Source organism: Bos indicus x Bos taurus, chromosome 9 (assembly GCF_003369695.1).
Source record: "Bos indicus x Bos taurus breed Angus x Brahman F1 hybrid chromosome 9, Bos_hybrid_MaternalHap_v2.0, whole genome shotgun sequence".
Classification (NCBI taxonomy): Eukaryota; Metazoa; Chordata; class Mammalia; order Artiodactyla; family Bovidae; genus Bos; species Bos indicus x Bos taurus.
Genome location: NC_040084.1, coordinates 39,443,811 through 39,463,809, shown reverse-complemented (window position 1 = coordinate 39,463,809; position 19,999 = coordinate 39,443,811). Strand labels below are relative to the sequence as shown.

General features: G+C 38.6%; 1 protein-coding gene across 3 annotated transcripts in view; it reads left to right on the top strand.

The window, feature by feature from the left end:
• Positions 1 to 347: 347 nt before the first annotated feature.
• RPF2 (ribosome production factor 2 homolog) overlaps positions 348 to 19,999 on the top strand; it is a 38,791-nt gene continuing 19,139 nt past the window's right edge. Inside the window, exons 1-7 of one of the 3 annotated variants that reach the window (XM_027551204.1) lie at positions 348 to 459; positions 3,678 to 3,810; positions 4,945 to 4,982; positions 8,035 to 8,074; positions 14,471 to 14,552; positions 15,139 to 15,215; positions 18,895 to 18,994. In XM_027551204.1, the coding sequence (XP_027407005.1) occupies positions 437 to 459; positions 3,678 to 3,810; positions 4,945 to 4,982; positions 8,035 to 8,074; positions 14,471 to 14,552; positions 15,139 to 15,215; positions 18,895 to 18,994 (493 nt within the window). In that variant the 5' untranslated portion in view covers positions 348 to 436. The remainder of the gene's footprint in view (positions 460 to 3,677; positions 3,811 to 4,944; positions 4,983 to 8,034; positions 8,075 to 14,470; positions 14,553 to 15,138; positions 15,216 to 18,894; positions 18,995 to 19,999) is intronic. The other 2 variants (XM_027551206.1, XM_027551205.1) reach the window with 2 other exon arrangements.

Genomic DNA, 19,999 nt, shown 5'->3' with positions numbered 1-19,999 from the left:
CACGCCATATACGGAACCAGCTCACCTGCCCCGCCCCCTTCTCAGCAAGCAAGGGAACCTGTCACTTGGTTTTAGTCGCTCCTGCAGGCGCAGTAGCCCCCCAAAAACTTTGCTTTAATTTCTTCGCTGGCCTCTCCAATTTCTATTGATTGAGGGAAGGCCAAGAACCCTGACCAGTATCATACATAGGTGTGTACATCAAGCTCCTAGAAGCGACCGTTAACTTTCTGAAAAGAACCCAGGCAAAAACCTGTAACCAAGGGAACATAGCCCCTCCTCCACAGCCGATAGCATCTCCAGGAGTCCACTTCGGCCCCAGGAAGTGGCGTCACGCGCAACTTCCGTTTCCGGAAGCTCGGTTCGGCTTCCGCCAACACAAAGCCCTATCGCGTAAGCGGGCGGTACACGTGCGTTCACCGGGTCCCCTGAGGTAGAAATGGACGCTTTGGATAGAGTTGTGTAAGTGCGCTGGGTTCTTTCCCCGGGTAACGTTGGCGCAAAAGGGCTCCTGTAGCGGGACGGAGTGTCAGCGCTTCTGCCGCCCATGCTCCTTTCTCACACCCGTTGCCAGTCCGGGTGGATGGAGCAGCTGGTTTGGGTCTCTGTTCGTGCCGCCTGAGGAGAGACGGAGAGCGGGGAAGTCCGCGTGTGGGAGCCCCGAGGTGGAGGTGGCACCAAGGCTTTGGCAGCTTTTATCCTAGACAATTGGGAATGTCTTCGTTTCCGCAAATGTGTGAGAAAGGTATTAGTGAGGCGCTCTGAGCACAGCCCTCGAATCTGACAGATTTAGGTGACAGACCACTTAGAGCTTTGTGGTTGGGTCATTTAGCCTCCCTGAATTTCAGTTTGCTGTGTGAAGTAGCGTTTATAATAGTTATTCTTCATTGAACTGTGAGGATTATTTGCGAGAATGTAGGTAAAGGCTTTGTTGCAGCGCAGAGAGATGCTCTTTTCCTCTTTTTCCCCAACTTGTACATGTTTCTTGAGTTATCCTTGGGTAATCGCTGCTTTAAATTCGTCCAGAAAGTGTTTCTCGACTTCGTAAATAGTTATGTGATTTGCTGTGCGTTTTTTTTTTTGTTTTTGTTTTTTTTTTTTTTTTGCGGTTTACCTGGGTTAACGTATAATCAAAAGGACAAATTATTCGCTTGGTCATTAATTCAGGGGTGTTTGCACATTTGGTATACACTCTGCAGGTCTGCGGAGAAGGCAATGGCACCCCACTCCAGTACTCTTGCCTGGAAAATCCCATGGATGGAGGAGCCTGGTGGGCTGCAGTCCATGGGGTCGCTAAGAGTCGGACACGACTGAGCGACTTCACTTTCACTTTTCACTCTCATGCATTGGAGAAGGAAATGGCAACCCACTCCAGTGTTCTTGCCTGGAGAATCCCAGGGACGGGGGAGCCTTAGTGGGCTGCCGTCTCTGGGGTCGCACAGAGTCGGACACGACTGAATCGACTTAGCAGCAGCAGCAGCAGCTGCAGGTCTGGGGGCTGCGAAGGTGAGTAAGACTAGTTTATTGTCTCATTGGGGGACAAACAGCTAATAAAACGTACAAGGTGTTTGCATTAGTTGCTGGTTCATACAGTGCAGTCGCTCAGTCGTGTCCTACTCTTTGCTGCTGCTGCTAAGTCGTGTCTGACTCTTCGCGTCCGACTCTTTACGACCCCCTTTACGAACCACAGCACGCCAGGCCTCCCTGTCTATCACCAATTCCCGGAGTTTACCCAAACTCATGTCCATTGAGTCGGTGGTCCCATCCAACCATCTCATCCTCTGTCATCCCTTTATCCTCCTGCCTTCAATCTTTCCCAACATCGGGGTCTTTTCAAATGAGTCAGTTCTTCCCATCAAGTGGCCAAAGTATTGGAGTTTCAGCTTCAACATCAGTCCTTCCAGTGAACACTAAGGACTGATCTCCTTTAGGATGGACTGGTTGGATCTCCTTGCAGTCCAAGGGACTCTCAAGAGTCTTCTCCAACACCACAGTTCAAAAACATCAGTTCTTTGGTGCTCAGCTTTTTTTATGGTCCAACTCTCACATCCATACATGACTACTGGAAAAACCATAGCCTTGACTAGATGGACCTTTGTTGGCAAAGTAATGTCTCTGCTTTTTAATATGCTGTCTAGGTTGGTCATAACTTTCCTTCCAGGGAGTAAGCGCCGTTTAATTTCATGGCTGCAATCACCATCTGCAGTGATTTTGGAGCCCCCAAAAATAAAGTCAGCCACTGTTTCCACTATTTCCCCATCTATTTTCCATGAAGTTGCTAGTTAATCAGAAGTAATAAACCACATGGAGTATGCAACATACAGCACTTAATTGGGTTATGGACGCACTGACTCTCTCTTGGTTTGACTTAAAAAATAATGTGTATCTTTATCAACCAGTAAATGGTTAGAAGCTTTATATGTGCTTGATATTTTATCTAGAGGAGAGTTTTTAAAAGTCTGTATGGTAAAGTATGTGTGTGTGTATTCCGTTTTTCTTTTCCTTCCCAAAGTGTACATGGAACCGGAAGGGAGGATCATAGTTATTTAAGAGAAGAGAAATTATTTCTGTAGGTGGCAAATGGAAAATCAAGATTCTCACTGTAGTGTAAGTGGAGGTGAACAACGTATTGTATAAAAGCCTTCTACTCGATGTGACAGAATACAATCAGAATAATGAATTTGTTTCCCATATATAGTATAAATGTGTGTGTGCGCGTGTATATTTGGCTGTGCCAGGTCTTTGTTGCTGCGAGGGCTGCTCTCTAGTTGTGGTGCTCCGGTATCGGTTTCTCTTGCTGCGGAGTCCAGGCTCTAGGGCACACGAACTTCAGTAGTTGCAGTTCCTGGGCTCAACAGTTGTGGTGCCAAGGCTTAGTGTCTCTGCAGGATGTGGGATCTGCCTGGATCAGGGATCGAACCTGGGTCTCCTGCATTGCAGGCAGATTCTTTACCTCTGAGCCACCAGGGAAACCCCTGTTTTCCTTTCATATTTTGCAGGATGATTGGTCTAGGTGAGTTTTTAAATGTAGCTCATTTTGAAGATTGGCCTACATGCCAAGCTGTGTGGCTTGGGACAGATTACATCAGCTGACTCATCTGTAAAAGATTAGGCCTTAATAGACTAACTATAATGAAGTGTCAGTTGTTATTATTCTCAGTTGGTGGCAATAGTATTTGACTTTATCAGCAATGATATTGGAGTGGGACATTGGATACTTCGTGGCAGGCATTGTGGTCTTATACCTGGAGGAAAGATAAGCAGTAATTAGCCTCCCTGTGCCCACAAGTTGCCTGGCATTTGGTGTGCTGTTCATTATGTTAGGGTGCAGAGTACTGGTTTGATTGCTTTAAGATTAAAGAAAAAATAATTGGGTAAAAATAGCAACAGTATTCACTTGAGTCCTTGTTTTTTTTTAATAAAAGATTTAGAAAACAGTAATAGAATGCTGGGAATATAAAAATGGAAGTCTTTTTAAAGACCAAATGTAATTAATGTATTTAATAGTAATAACTGAATATATTTTATTAATATTTCCCCAAAAATGAGATTTTGTGGAACCCTAACTAATAAATGTTATGTAATATCTTTTTGATATTTAAGAATTTGCATTTAAGTCTTGGTTTTGTAATATGAGGAAAATGTCTTAAGTTGTTACACATTGTGATTTTTCGCAACAGAAAACCCAAAACAAAAAGAGCCAAGAGATTCCTTGAGAAGAGAGAACCGAAACTCAGTGAAAATATTAAAAATGCTATGTTGATTAAAGGGGGAAATGCAAATTCAACAGTAACACAAGTGCTTAGAGATGTGGTACGTATATTTATGTATATACACACTTTTTAAATGGCGTTGAAATCATTTTAGAAAGTTTTTAGCATACTAATTGGGCTGCTGAGAAATATATAGAGAACTTTGCCTTGCCTTAAGAAATGCTAACCTTAGAAAAAAGCTAAAGTTGGAGGTTGTTTGCCTTGCCAAGGTACTGATTACTGGTTTTCCTTACAGCTCCCTTAGTAAATTTCACCTGATTTCAATGACTGGAATTTGATTTCCTCACATTTCAAGAACATATCTAATTTGTAAAATGAGCTAACTGCATATTATATCCATTTATTTTTTCCAACAATACCAACTACTGTGCTGGATATTGGGGTTAATATTTATATAAGACACAATCTCTCCCTTCAGTGAGCTTAGTGAGAGAGACAGACAAGTAAAAGTTACAGCATTGTGAATGCTGTGCTGTGCTGGAGGTATGCACGGAGTAGGATGGGAGTCAGTCAGATAGTCAGTTCAGTCGCTCAGTCGTGTCAGACTCTTTGCAATCCCATGGACTGCAGCACACCAGGCTTCCTTGTCCATCACCAACTCCTGGAGCTTACTCAAACTCATGTCCATCGAGTCAGTGACGCCATCCAACCCTCTCATCCTCTGTCATGGAGTAGGATGGGAGGCTGAGTTAAAATTCCATGAAGGCTGCCACACAGGGTGGGCTTCCTAGAGATGATGGTTAAGCTTCATTTTGAAGGAGTTGAAATGAGAAGAGGAAAAGGAAGAGGAAGGGAAGGGCTTCCAAGGCTGAGGCAAAAGCTCATGCACAAAGGGAGTGTGAAGGAGCATGATACATCTGGGGAATTGCAAATAATCGGGGGTGGTTAAAGGAGAGCAGGCTAAATGAAGCTAGAATTTAAGGAAGTGAAGGGAATCATTTAAATTGGATGGAATATTGAAAAGGCATAGACATTTTTAATTAGGAAAGTCCTGTCTAAGAATATTAAGCTTGTGTTGCAAGTTATATGTGATCAAAGGGGAGCCATGCAGAAGATATCAGAATAGGATTCAGGAGCTAGGATAACCTTGCATAATGACTGTTACAGTGCTTCACTTTTATCTCCGCTTTTCACAATATGTTTTGTTTTGAAAGCTATAAATTATGTTTTACAGTATGCACTGAAGAAACCTTATGGCATTCTGTATAAAAAGTAAGTGTGATTTCTTTTACTTATTTAATTATATTGTTTCATTATGAAAGTAACAACCAATCACTTTATGGGAGACTTAGAAAAATATTTTATTTAAAAAATATTACATTTCCTTATATACATAGCTATGAGTATTTCAAAACTTGTTTCTTTCCCATCTGTGTATTCATTTGTACTGAACATTCTTACAGAGTTGTAATCATAGCATGTATGTATTACTTTGAAATAGTAATAGACTTACAGAAAAGTTGCAAAAATAGTACAGTTCCCTTATCCTTCTCCCACATCTCTTAATGTTATAACTTCTGTAACCATAGCACAGTTATCACAAGTAAGAAATGAACATGGGGACAGTAATTTATACACACTTACCTTTTAATCACAGGCTTGATTTGGTTCATGCCAGTTTTTTCATTGATATCATTTTCCTCTTCTAGGATCCCACATTGTGTTTAGTTGTCATGTCTTCTTAGTCTCCTCCAATTTATGACAATTCCTCAACCTTTCCTCATCTTTGATGACCTTGACACTTTTGATGAGCACTTGTCAGTTATTTTGTAAAATATCCTTCAGTTTGGATTTGTCTTATATTATGAGTAGATTGAGATTGTGCATTTTTGGCAGTAATATCACAAAAGTGATGTGCCTTTTCAGTATATCTTACCAAGGAATACTTGATATCTTCTTACTGCTGGTGTTAAATTTGATTAAAGTGGTGTCTGCTAGATTTCCCCACTATAAAGTTTCTATTGATATTTTCCCCTTTGTAATTAACAGACGTTTAGAGGAGATACTTGCAAGTTTTCAAGTAATCCTAGTTCTCCTCAAACTTTTGCTTATTCATTTTAGCATCCATCAGTGAATCCTGTCTACAATAGTGATTACTGTGGTGGTATAGTGGTTTTCGGAGAAGGCAATGGCACCCCACTCCAGTACTCTTACCTGGAAAATCCCATGGATGGAGGAGCCTGGTAGGCTGCAGTCCATGGGGTCGCTAAGGGTCGGACACGACTGAGCGACTTCACTTTCACTTTTCACTTTCATGCATTGGAGAAGGAAATGGCAACCCACTCCAGTGTTCTTGCCTGGAGGATCCCAGGGACGGCAGAGGCTGGTGGGCTGCCGTCTATGGGGTCGCACAGAGTCGGACACGACTGAAGTGACTTAGCAGTAGCATAGTGGTTTTCTATTTCCCTTCATTCCCTCTACATTATTAATTGAGATTCTGTAAGGAAAATCAGTCCCTTCTTCTTCATTTGTTTAAATTACTTATTTATGTCGGTGTGGACTATGTATTTATTATGTTCTTTGGGGTTCAGTGCTGTCATGATTTATTTTGTTGATAAATTGTTCTCCCTTTGGCCATTGGAATCTCTCTCAGGTTGGCCTGTGTGCCCTTTGAAAGTGCCCCTGTGTTTGAGCACTTCCTTTTTGGCATCACAAGATGCTCTAGGCTCATCTTGCAGTTTTCATTGCCAGAGCCGTGGAATCAGTCCTGGTTCCATATATTAGAGAAAGATAACTAAGAAACAGAGATATGGGCATTAAGTATGCTCAGTTGCTACTGGAGTGTCATCAGTCCTTTAGCAGACAAGAGCTTGTACATAGGTACATTAACCTATGCATGTATGCACGTCTGTATTTGTTTATATTTTATATTTATTTATATATTTAAAAAGCCCTGAGTTGATACTGATATGTCCTAAAAATTCATGAGTTCGTACTACTAATTTCAATTCCACTCCAATACCAGAGACTTCATTTGAGCCTTTCTCCTTTTCTTCTTTGTAATTTCTGTCTTCTATTTACTTGTGAATTGCTTTTAGCTATTAATCATAAATGCTGCAGTAATTTTCCTGATTTATTTGGCATCATTTTTCTAAATACTTTTTTTATTGATTATAAAAGTAATATATATTTATCTTAAATAATTGGGATAAGAGTAAATAATCACTCATAGATAAACACTGTGTATATTTTCTCCTCATGTAGTTTTGTGTCTATACATCTGTTTTTTCCTTTAAACAAAATTGAGATCATGTTGTATATATGATTTTATTTCTCTTTAAATTGGTAAAAATTATGAACTGTATTATATTTACGTGACTAAAAATTCAAAAATATACAGTGAAAATATAAATATACACACACTCGCCTTCGAACAACCAGCACCATTAGATTTTTGTGTACCTTAGCAGCATTTCTTCATGCATGTTTGAACAAACCTTTTGCATGGGAAGGTAGCTCTACACTTCTCTGTCCACTCTTGGTCCGTCTCCACTGCTGCCACCGCTGGTCCAGCCCACCGTTTTCCTTCTCTCCCGGATTACTTGATAGCTGCTTACTGACCTCTTCACCCTTGCTGTGCTACATTCCATCCTCACATAGTAGACAGAGCAGCCCTTTAAAAAGAACATTTGAATCCAGTCATATCACTCTCTTGTCTAAAATCCCCCTTTGCTTCCTGTTACTCTTTTAATAACTTACATTCCTTACCTGAACCAGCAAGGCCCTACATTTTCTGGACCATGTCTTCATCTTTGACCTCATATCCCACCATTAACTCTTTGTTCATTAAGCTCCAGGGATGTTTGTTGCTTTCTCTTTCTTGAATAGTCTAAACTTGTTTCCATCTCAGAAGCTTTTCTTTCTTGGTTCCCTCTTCCTAGAGTACTCTTAACCTCAAAACTCTTCCATGGCTAGCTCCTTATTTATTAGGTCTCAGCTCAAATAATCGTTTTCCATTCTTCATACTAACATGGTGCCCTGTTTTACTTTTGTCACAACAGTTAGAACTTTTTGAAATTGTTTACTTTTCCTCTAGAATGTACCATGAAAGCAGGGATCTTATTTGACATGGTATTATGGTATCCCTAGCTCCTAGAACAGTGCCTGGCACTAAATAAATATTTGAATGAATACATATCTTCCAGCTTCTTTTTTTGATCATTTGAATATATAATTATCTTTATTTAATATTATTACCTTATTATTACCTTATTTTATGGGTGAATTGCTTATTAAAATTACAGTCACTTTTTTTTAACATTAGGAAAAATATTACAAGGCCATTTGAGGATCAGACATCATTGGTAAGTATAAGAATCTCTGATTTAAGAGGGCATACAAGTGATTATTCAGCCTAATTCATTTAATTTAATAGTAGTCCTAACTTATGACTTTGAATTAGAAATCATCCTGCGTTACAAAATTTTGATGCAGTGTACAGGGGGAATAAGACTTTCATTTCCAAAAATATTACTATAGATCTTATGCTTCACTATGGATAGTACGTGTTCATTGCCTGCATGTATATTGATAGAATTTTAAAGAGTTAATTATACTTTAAGTGTATAATTAATGGATTGTCCAAAGGAAGTTTGTTATGGATGTTTTTATAATGCAAATTCGATTAAAAAAAATTTTACTTTTCTTTTTTCAAATATTTTTAAAACGGGGAACACTACCTGATTTATTGCTAAACATGAGAACATGATTATGTTCTCTTGACAGGAATACTATCGCTTGTCTTATTTGTTTGTTTGCTGCATGGCTTGTGGAATCTTAGTTTCCCTGACCAGGGGCTGAACCCACTGTGCCCTCTCTGGTTTGGAAGTTCAGAGTCTTAACCCCTGAACTGCCAAGGAAGTCCCATCATTTGTTCTTTTAGTTAGTGAATTTAATAGGAAAAGTTTTTGAATAGAATCTCAGTGATTACTTAAAAAACTGAAATTGAGCATCTTATCCTAACGTGGCATCTAACTGCAGTGAAAATTATAATATATTAAGAAAAATATTGCCAAAATAAATGTTTTTTAATTAAGTTTCTTTTATCACAGTCTTGAATTTTTCACAGTCATTTGTTGAAGAGATCGTGAAAGTAATATAGAGTCTAGCCCAGAATCCTATCTCTTCCATACATGACTTATCCAGGGCTGGTTTTATTTTGTAATACCATGGTGCTTTTAGTTGAGTGACCACTGTGTAGAAATATTATGTTGTAGAATCTGTAGCATTTTGTATTTTTTTTTCAATCTAATGTTGATAAGACATTTTTTCTTACACTTGAAATTATGGCTTTTACCCTCTTTGATCGTCTGCTTCCAGAAACAGGAGATATTTCATTGGCTGTAATAAATATCATACTGCTAGAGCTCCAAATGGTTGTGGAAACAGTGGTCATGTTAGAAATTTGGTTGATTTCCTCCTGACTGCACATCCCCCAGTAGCACACTTCTTATACTGCAGTCTTGGAAGTGTGCCCAGGTGCTGGGGAATATACTTCCTGTGGGCTGAATCCCTGTTTCTGTGAGGCTCACGAGCTAAGATGGTTTTTACATTTTTAAAGCTTTTTTTTTTAAAGTATATAAAAAGCCTAAAACATTGGGGTACACGTGTTTCTTTCAATTCTGGTATACCCCAGTATTCATCGCAGCACTGTTTATAATAGCCAGGACACAGAAGCAACCTAGATGTCCATCAGCCAGTGAATGGATAAGAAAGCTGTGGTACATATACACAATGGAGTATTACTCAGCCATTAAAAAGAATACATTTGAATCAGTTCTAATGAGGTGGGTGAAACTGGAGCCTATTATACAGAGTGAAGTAAGCCAGAAAGAAAAACACCAATACAGTATACTAATGCATATATATGGAATTTAGGAAGATGATAATGATAACCCTATATGAGAGACAGCAAAAGAGACACAGATGTATAGAACAGTCTTTCGGACTCTGTGGGAGAGGGAGAGGGTGGGATGATTTGGAAGAATGGCATTGAAACATGTATAATATCATTTAAAAAAAAAGTCTAAAACATTTATTATCTGGCCTTTTGGAGATAATTTGACTTCTCTTGCTCTAGAATTTTAATAAAAAGTTGAGTTTATGGAGAAGATGACAGATAAGTACTATATATAGGCTTCCCTGGTAGCTCAGACAGTAAAGAATCTGCCTGCAATGTGGGAGACCTGGAGGAGGGCACGGCAACCTGGAGAATCCCAATGAACAGAGGAGCCTGAGGGGCTACAGTCCATGGGATCTCAAAGAATCGGACACAACTGACTGACTTAGCACACACACCACATATATACATATATGTGAAAGATAGTCTATGGAAACCTTTGGGATGTTAACATGAGAATGTAAAAACAAAAATCTTTTTTTTTTTGAACAAGCGTATTTTGAACACCTGTTTGGTGCCAGACCCAGTGTAAATTGCTTTCACATATAACATCGCATGTGGTTCTTGCAGATTTTTGCAGGAGGTGTTACTGCCTTTGATTTACATGATAAAACTGATTCTCAGAAAGGTTGACCAATCCCGTAGTAAATGGCAAAGCCAGAATTCTTAGACTTTCTGACTCTGTCCTCTACACAGGGAGTAGAAAGACAAGTAGGTAGTTGTTTTTCCCATTTACTTCTTTCAACCCTGGAATGAATGATAACCAAACTAGGGGCCCATACCTCAGGTCTTGGACTCAATAAAGAAGTTGAGGATTATTGTTGGTTCACATGTTCTTTAATTATTTGCCATTAATTTAGGAAGCTTGGACTTCCGTGATGATCTGGTGGCTAAGAATCTACCTTCAGATGCAGGGGATGTGGGTTCCATTCCTGGTCAGAGAACTAAGGTCCCATGTGCTGTGGGGCAACTAAGTCCAAGTGCCGCAACAAGGACCTGATGAAGCCAAAAATAAATGAATAAATAAATTTAGGAAATGTTTCCAACTGTGCTGGAACTAAACTGGAACACATTCAATCTAATTTTTGCGCTGAGATTGGGAATCTCTGTAAACTGAATCAAAGTATCAATATGTGGGATGTAAAGTATAGGTAATAATGTAGAAGAAACTGTCTAGGATACCCCATAACTATATTTCCACCTCTCTCGAATCTGTAATGGAAGTCAATACTTTTGAGAGCCAAATGGCAGAAAATCTCTCACTGGTAGGAACATCACAGATCTGTCAGTTAGTCCTTGCTTGGTACACAAAGTGGAACTAGTCACAGCTGGGATGGTGTGGAGAAACTAGGGCAAGATTCCTGCATGGATGAAGTTTGCAGTGAAAAGTAGTTAAATGTCTTGTAAACACATGAGTACATTCATAAATATCCAAAAACACCATATTGATTAATTCACATAAGTCTGTAGTATATTCATGTGTGTCCTGTAATGGAATACTTCATGTGCTATTCCAAAATAACCACATAACTGAAAATAAATGGCCTTTTAAAATTTATTAACCTAGTAGTTTTCATTTCGGAGAAGGCAGTGGCACCCCACTCCAGTACTCTTGCCTGGAAAATCCCATGGATGGAGGAGCCTGGTTGGCTGCAGTCCATGGGGTCGCTAAGAGTCGGACATGACTTCACTTTCACTTTTCACTTTCATGCACTGGAGAAGGAAAAGGCAACCCACTCCAGTACTCTTGCCTGGAAAACACCATGGATGGAGGAGACTGGTAGACTGCAGTCCATGGGGTCACGAAGAGTCAGACACGACTGAAGCGACTCAGCAGCAGCAGCAGTTTTCATTTTGGTCTTAAACTTAACATCTTTTCCCTAAGTACCTCAAATAAAAAAAAAAAATTAAGTAAAAAGCTGCAAATAAAGACCTTTTCTTTTGTTTATTCCTATCTAGTTTATTATGTCTTCTTTAATTTCCACTGAAAAGACTCACGGACATTTTGTTTTTAGTTTAGAGGTACAATTCTTTTTTTCTTTTTAATTGAAGTATAGTTGATTTACAATGTTGAGTTAATTTCTGGTATACCTCAAAGTGATTCACTTATACATATATATGTTCTTCATATTCTTTTCCATTATGGTTTGTTACAGGATATCAAATATAGTTCCCTGTGCCATATAGTAGGACTTTGTTGTTTATGTATGGTAGTTTGAATCTGCTAATCCAAACTCCTAAATTATCCTTTCCCCACCCTCTTTCCCATTTGGTTAATGGTAAGTTTGTTTTCTGTGTGTGTGAGTCTGTTTTGTAAATAAGTTCATTTGTGTCATATTTTAGGCTATACATACAAGTTATATGCTGTTGTCTCTGTCTTCAGTTATTATGATCACCTCTAGGTTAATCAGTATTGCTGCAAATGACATTTCATTCTTTATTGCTGAGTAGTATTGCACTGTGTGTGTGTGTGTGTGTGTGTGTGTGTGTGTGTGTGTGTGCACGCCACATCTTTATCCATTCATCTGTCAATGGACATTTAGGTTGCTCCCATGTCTTGGTTGTTGTAAATAGTGCTGCTATGAATTTTGGGGTGCATGTATCTTTTCATATTAGAGTTTTCTCCAGATATGTGCCCAGCAGTGGGATTGCTGGATTATATGGTAGCTCAGTTTTTAGTTATTGCTGGTGGTTTTCTTTAAATTAATTGATTGTTGACTGTGCTAGGTCTTTGTTGCTGCGCAAGCTTTTCTCTAATTGTGGTGAGCAGGGGCTACTCTGGTTGCAGTGCTTGGGCTTCTGTTTGCAGTGGCTTCTCTTGTGGAGCACAGACTTCAGGCATGTGGGCTCAGTAGTTGCAGTTCCCAGGCTCTAGAGCACAGGCTCAATAGTTGTGGTATACGGGCTTAGTTGCTCCGTGGTATGTGGGATCTTCCTAGACCAGGGATTGAACTCTGTCTCCTACATTGGCAGGTGGATTCCTTACCACTGAGCCACCACCAAGGAAGCCTTTGGTTTTAGTTTTTGAAGGAGTCTTCATGCTATTTTGCATAGTAGCTGCACCCAACTTACATTCCTAATGGTGTACACTCTCTCCAGCATTTGTTACTCATAGACTTTTTATTTTTGCAGGTCACATCATGTGCCATGTGGAATCTTAGTGCCCCAGCCAGGGATGGAACCCATGCCTGGAACCCATGCAATGGAACCCATTGCAGTGGAGGCACAGTCTAAACCACCAGACTACCAGGCAGGTCCCCTGGACTTTTTTATAAAAGTCGTTTTGCCCGGTGGCTCAGTTGGTAAAGAATCCGCCTATAATGCAGGAGACTAAAGTTCAATCCCTGGGTTGGGAAGATCCCCTGGAGAAGGAAATGGCAACCCACTCCAGGATTCATGCCTGGAGAATTCCATGGATAGAGGAGCCTGGTGGGCTACAGTCCATGGGGTTGCAAGAGTCTGACATGACTTGCGACTAAACCACCACCAACACCGCCACCATTCTGACTTACGTGAGGTGGTACCTTACTGTAGTTTTGATTTGCATTTCTTTAATAATTAGCTGTGTTGAGCATCTTTTCATGTGCTTATTGGCCATCTGTATGTCTTCTTTGGAGAAATGAATATTGAGGTCTTCTGTCCATTGTTTGGGTTTTTTGTTGTTGTTGTTATTGAGTAGTATGAACTGTTTGTATATTTTGGAAATTAAGCCCTTATTGGCCTCATTGTTTGCAGATATTTTCTCCCATTCTATAGGTTGTCTTTTTTCATTTTGTTTATGGTTTCCTTTGTTGTGCAGAAGCTTGTAAGTTTGATTAGGTCTTATTTATTTTTGCTTTTATTTGAGTCTTTAAGCCATTTTGAGTTTATTTTTATGTTTGATGTGAGGTGTGTTCTAACTTCATTGATTTACATCAGCTGTCTGGCTTTCCCAGCACCACTTGCTAAAGAGACTGTCTTGTCTCCCTTGTATATTTTTGCCTCCTTTGTTGAAGATTATTGACTGTGGGTGTGTGGCTTTATTTCTGGGCTCTGTCTTCTGTTCCATTGATGCATAGTCTGCTTTTGTGCCAATACCATGCTGTTTTGATTACTGTAGCTTTGTAGTATTGTCTGGAATGTGGGAGGGTTATGCCTCCTGCTTTATTTATTCTTTTTCTTCAGGATTGCTTTGGCAGTTTTAGATCTTTAGTTCCATGCAGGGACCTAAATTTTATAAATAGGTCCCATATAAATTTTAGGATTATTTGTTTTGGTTCTGTGAAAAATATCGTGGATAATTTGATAGGGATCACATTAAATCTGTAGATTGCTTTGGATAGTATGGCCATTTTAACAATATTAATTCCTCAATCCAGAGTGTGGGATATCTTTTCATTTCTTTAAATCGTCTTCAGTTTCCCTTGTCACTGTCTTAATGGTTTTCAGCATTTAAGTCTTTCACTTGCTTGGGCAGGTTTGTTCCTAAGTTGGTTTTTTTTTTTTTTGGATGCGATAAAAAAGGGATTATTTTTTTTTTTCTTTTACTTTCCCTTTCTGGTATTTCCTTGTTAGTAAAAAGAAATGCAGCATGTTTCTGTATGTTAATCTTGTATCCTGCTACTTTGCTGAATTCATCGATCAATTCTAATAGTTTTTATGTGGACTCTAGGATTCTCTGTATTTAGTATCATGTCTTCTGCATATAATGACAGTTTTACCCCTTCCCTTCCAGTTTGAGTACCTTTTATTTCAGAGAAGTGCAATTCTTAAAGTTCTTATATTTATGCATTGATTTAATGGAATTTCTTTGGTTTTACAGGAATTTTTTTCAAAGAAGTCAGATTGTTCTTTATTCATGTTTGGCTCCCATAATAAGAAGCGGCCAAATAATCTAGTAATAGGTAAATGTCATTTACTTTTTAAAACTTCTATAGAGTCAGTTCTGTGGCTCAGATTGATGGTATTCAGGAGTAACCAGTAAACACTAAGCTAGTTTTTTATTTATCTACCAGTCTGCAGGTAAAGGATGGGCATGTTAATATCACATTCAATCAAGTTGTAGAGGTTTTTTGCTATAAAACATATATCCTAAAATCAATATTAGAGTTAGAAAAAAAAAGTATCATACTTATTCACATAAAGTGACCCTTTCCTAATAAATACCTGTGTAATAAACATATTTGAAAATAAACCCTTGCTCTGCATTGAGACTTGGATTGGCACAGTCAGTGACTCAATGGCAAGCTCATTACCCTCCATGGACTTTTATTTGCTCTTCTGTAAAATAAGGAAGTTTGGCTAAGTGATCTTTTAAGATCCTTTACAGGACCAAGGTTGTAACAGTTCATTCTAGGTGGAGTTGAAAATTTAAGAAAGAAGGAACATGTCTGGGAGATTAAAGGACAAAAAAAAGAGGCAGATAAGTAGGTGAATATAAGGCAGCTCTTTTGGAAAAATAAATTAAAAGAGAATGTGTTTTTTTCCTAGGTCGTATGTATGACTACCATGTGCTGGATATGATTGAATTAGGTATTGAGAAATTTGTCTCCCTTAAAGATATTAAGGTAAGATAATTTTTTTTTTTTAAATAAGCATTTTATGTTGCTCTTGGGAAATAGTGACATCTTGTGGTGAAGAGTAAGAATACAGTTTTGTAGCTTAAATGAGAAAGAACTTGGTTTTTATGCTGCTGCTGCTGCTAAGTCGCTTCAGTCGTGTCCGACTCTGTGCGGCCCCATAGCTGGCAGCCCACCAGGCTCCCCCATCCCTGGGATCCTCCAGGCAAGAACACTGGAGTGGGTTGCCATTTCTTTCTCCAATGCATGAAAGTGAAAAGGGAAAGGGAAGTCGCTCAGTGGTGTCAGACTCTTCTCGACCCCATGGACTGCAGCCTACCAGGCTCCTCCGCCCATGGGGTTTTCCAGGCGAGAGTACTGGAGTGGGGTGCCATCCAGTGTGCTCTAAAAACTAAAAAGCACAATTTCATTTTATCTTTAAAAATAGGAAGATATTTACAGTGTATAACACATATGTAGGCAGTTAGAATTCAGAGTTGTTACTAACTCTCTTTTAGGCCCATAGTAGAAGTGCTGTCCTCTTCCTCTGAATTATCATAGTACCTATTTTGTGGAACCTCAGAAATTTCACAATTTTCAAAGTGAACCCTGTTCTAAACCTGGGAAGCTCTGGGTGATCCTGGAGTATTTTGGCTGCTAGCTCACTTCTCTCCTTGAGGACTGGCACCTTTTTGTCTCCTTTGTTTGGGATTATGAAATAGAAAGTAGTAAATAGTTTTAGAAAGGCAAAAAAACTGTCCTAATGCAGCTCCTGGATCCAAATTGGGCTTCTGCTCCCTCTGACCTCTGCTCCTGGCTTGATCTTGTCCAGCAAACACAACATTTCACTATGACCTCTTAGCTGCCCTCTAAGGCCAAAATTATTTTCACTGTTGTATAGATTTGGTGACAGAGGCCCAAAGGAATTCCGTTGATGACCTAGAGTCATACATATAGTAAATGGTACAACTAAGATTAGGACTCAAGGACTTTGGTACTATACTTGATCTTAGCCAAAAGGCTGGGGAGCATTAGGACTCAAGAATTTTGAAAGAAAGGATATTGAAGTCTTTAATGGAAGGTTATGTAATTGTTCTCAGTTTATGGATCTTTGAGGATCTTGGTATAGTTTAAAGAATTATAGCAAATACATAATCACTCCTTTTCCCAGCCTCCCCTAAGAAGAGGACATGCCTTCTAGATTTCCTGTAGATTTAAAGAAGAGCTTTTATCAGATCCCCACTTAATCAGCTACATGAGCCTCCTCAGGTACAGGGTAGAACAGTGAGATTGGATTTAGAGACAGAACACTTGGGTTTGAGGCCTTTGCTGGTCATTTAGGTGACATCTGTGACCTGACAAATCAGTTATTTCCCTGACCCACAATTGGCAGTCAAGTGTTAAATAGATGTAACGATGTCAGATGAGATAATATATGTGAAAATGTTTATCAGAGAAAATAATATGTTGAAAAGTATTTTGAAAAATATGTAAACTGTGATGCTTTATTGTGGATGCCATCATTTTATTACAGTGTATTACAGGTTCTCTTTGGGGCTGTGTATGAATTTCTGGAGATGAGCAGTGCCGCTGCTGCTATTATGGTCACCTGTTAGTGGATGTGAGCACTGGCTGATGCCTACATGCCAACCCCTCTGGTCTTTATACTTCCCTTCCAGAGCAAAGAAATACCCTGTCACTGTGTAGCTTCTAAACTGGACCACAAAATCATTACTGTTTGGCAGGCTTGTTCTTAACAAGAACCGTTTAAATTGAGTACTAAATTTTCACTCATGGAACATATCCATAACTATAAAATTCATTAACTGATGAGAATGTGCTTACATTGGCAATCCCTAGATAGGCCATTAACCAGTCCCCTTCACTATGACCTGTTATTTGGTTATTATACAAGCTTATATTTCTAGTTTGTTTTGAAGTTGCATGGCTTGTTGCACTTTCTCTCCAGATTTATTTCCTCTTCATTTCTACCTCCTCATTTTAAAGACATCTTTACCTGGCATTTTTTTTCTGACTCGCCCACTTTTACTGCCAAGCTTCATCCTTTTGTTAACACTTAAGCAACAAGTGATTAGACACTACCAGGAAATAGAGTGATTATTCTAGAAACTTGTTTTCTAAGATGATCAAAATTGTAGGGATGGTTATTCTGCATAGAATAAGTCTAAGGAATGAGATGATTTAAAATTTAAGGTTAGTTAGGGCTTCCCCGGTGGCTCAGAAGTTAAAGCGTCTGCCTGCAATGCGGGAGACCTGGGTTCGATCCCTGGGTTGGGAAGATCCCTTGGAGAAGGAAATGGCAACCCACTCCAGTATTCTTGCCTGGAGAATCCCATGGACGGAGAAACCTGGTGGGCTACAGTCCACAGGGTTGCAAAGAGTCAGACATGACAGAGCGACTTAACTTTGACTAACTTTTCAGACACAGATGAACATGGAATAGTCAGTGGGCCTGGAAGGTCTATTCAGGCCCTCAATCAGACTTAGCCCATCTCCTAAGTAGACAGTTCAGGTTCAGGTTGAAAGCAGAGAATGTCAACAAGAGTGGCCATAGTGAACTGGGAAGCAACAAATGACCTCTGGTCCAATGGCAGAGGACATTTGTTTGTTTGTTTGTTGTCTTATCACCTCCTCATCCCCCAATTTGGAAAATCCTTGATTAGTGTCAGAGTAGAGATATTAGGATCAATGGAAAGCTCAGACCAACAATCATTTTTCTTCCCTAAATTAATCCTTTAGTTAAAGAATTTTTTCTCTTTGGTTTTTGTTTTTTTTTCACTTTGGTAAAATAAAAATTCACAATTCCTTTTGGTATTGAAAATCTCGAATTAGAGAGATCCCTGGAGGTCCAGTTAGGACTCTGAGCTTTCACTGCCAAGGGCCCCGGGTTCAATCCCAGGTTTAGGAACTAAGGTCCCACAAACCATGCAGTGCAACCAAAAAAAAAAAAAGAAAAGAAAAAGAAAAGCCAGAACTAGACAAAACACTTTATAGTAAGAGCTTTGATTCTGTTGAGTGAGGACTGCCCATATTTTCTGTAGCTTGTATAACATATTGCTTCCCATGTGAATGTTTACCTGGTAGTTTATTTAGTTTTCATTTTAAAATACAACAAATGACATTTTAAAATACTACAAATGACACAGTAGGAAAAGCATATTGTTACAAATAATTCAAAGAAATTAAATTTATTTCAGCTCTGAAATGTTGGCTGTTAGAGGGATGTGTTTGTTTTCCAGCTTAGCTTTTTATTTTATTCTTTGCATAGAAAGTAGCTTACCTCATTCTTTAATCACTTATTAATTTGATACTAAGAAAGTAGAATGAAAAAAATATTTTTTAGTATTAAAAAAATGTGTAAATGAAAAAATCCCCACTCTAGTTTTAAGTCTAAAATCAGTATTCATAGGGACTTCCTGGCATTCTGGTAGTTAAGACCGTGCTTCCAGTGCAGGGGTCACAGGTTCAATTCTTGGTTGGGGAACTAAGATCCCATATGCCTTGCAGTGGGGCCAAGAACAGTAAGTAAAATCAGTATTCATAGATACAGTTTTAGGACAGTTAAGAAAATATGAAAATGGGTTGCTATCAATATTGACTACTTGAAAATCAGCATATAAACAGTTTAGACTTGATAATTATATAATTACATTTTTTTATTTCCTAGAATAGTAAATGTCCTGAGGGAACAAAACCCATGTTAATATTTGCAGGTGATGATTTTGATGTAACAGAAGACTACAGAAGACTAAAAAGTCTTCTTATTGGTAAGTATTTTAATTCTTACTTGCAGGTTAGCTCAAGTAGGCATTCTAAGACTTTTCATTGGTGGTGGCAGTTTGCAGCTTCACTCTGGATAAACAGCTTTTTTCTTTTGATCTCTCTTTTTCCTTTTCATTATTTTGTTTATTCCCCACTAGACAGAGAGAGTTAAAGGGATATTATACTCTATAGATCATTATTTCTTTCTGATAGTGTGGTAACTTTGGTACCAACCTATTTATATGGCATTTTGCACTTTACTACATTCTTGCACCCATCTCCTATCATTATTGGCATTATTAAATTTACAGAATTGAAAAGTTCTATTTTAAAATTATACATTATCTACTCCCAATTCAAAAACCTCTGTTAGTTTCTCTTAGTCTGATACACAAGGCGTTTCACACTATAACCCTATATAATTTGCTTTCTTGACCTCCACCAATTTCCTTCCTCCCTTTTCCATTTAAAAACAAAAACAAAAAACCTCCTCAGGTTGTTTTATAGGTGACTGATTCTTGGTGAACAATACTCATTCCTAATGTTTTATCTAATGACAACATCCCTTTCTATGTGTTCACAGGTCACTTTCTTAAATTCCAGTATACAGTGTAGTTATTGCCTGAGATTGCTGTTAGATTTACCAATTTTAAACCACTTTTTCTCTTCTTTGTTGAAAAGCTAGCATTATTGTTCTCTATGATTTCTTTTTTTTTTTTCAAGAAGGTATTAAATATTTTATAGATTACACATGATAATGGATAATACACAAGCTTCATTCCCATCTATAACTTTATCTGGTACCATAATTCAATTTAGATATATTGCATAGGATGTGCCAACAATGATTAATAACCAAAAAAATAAAACAAACTCCATGACTTTGCATGGATGACCCTTTTAATGGTGAACTCCAGGTCACAACACAGTAACTGTCAGTTCAACTACACCAAGGTTCTGAAGACAACAGCTTCTCCACCAAGCAGGTTGTAAATAAATTTCAAATGGAA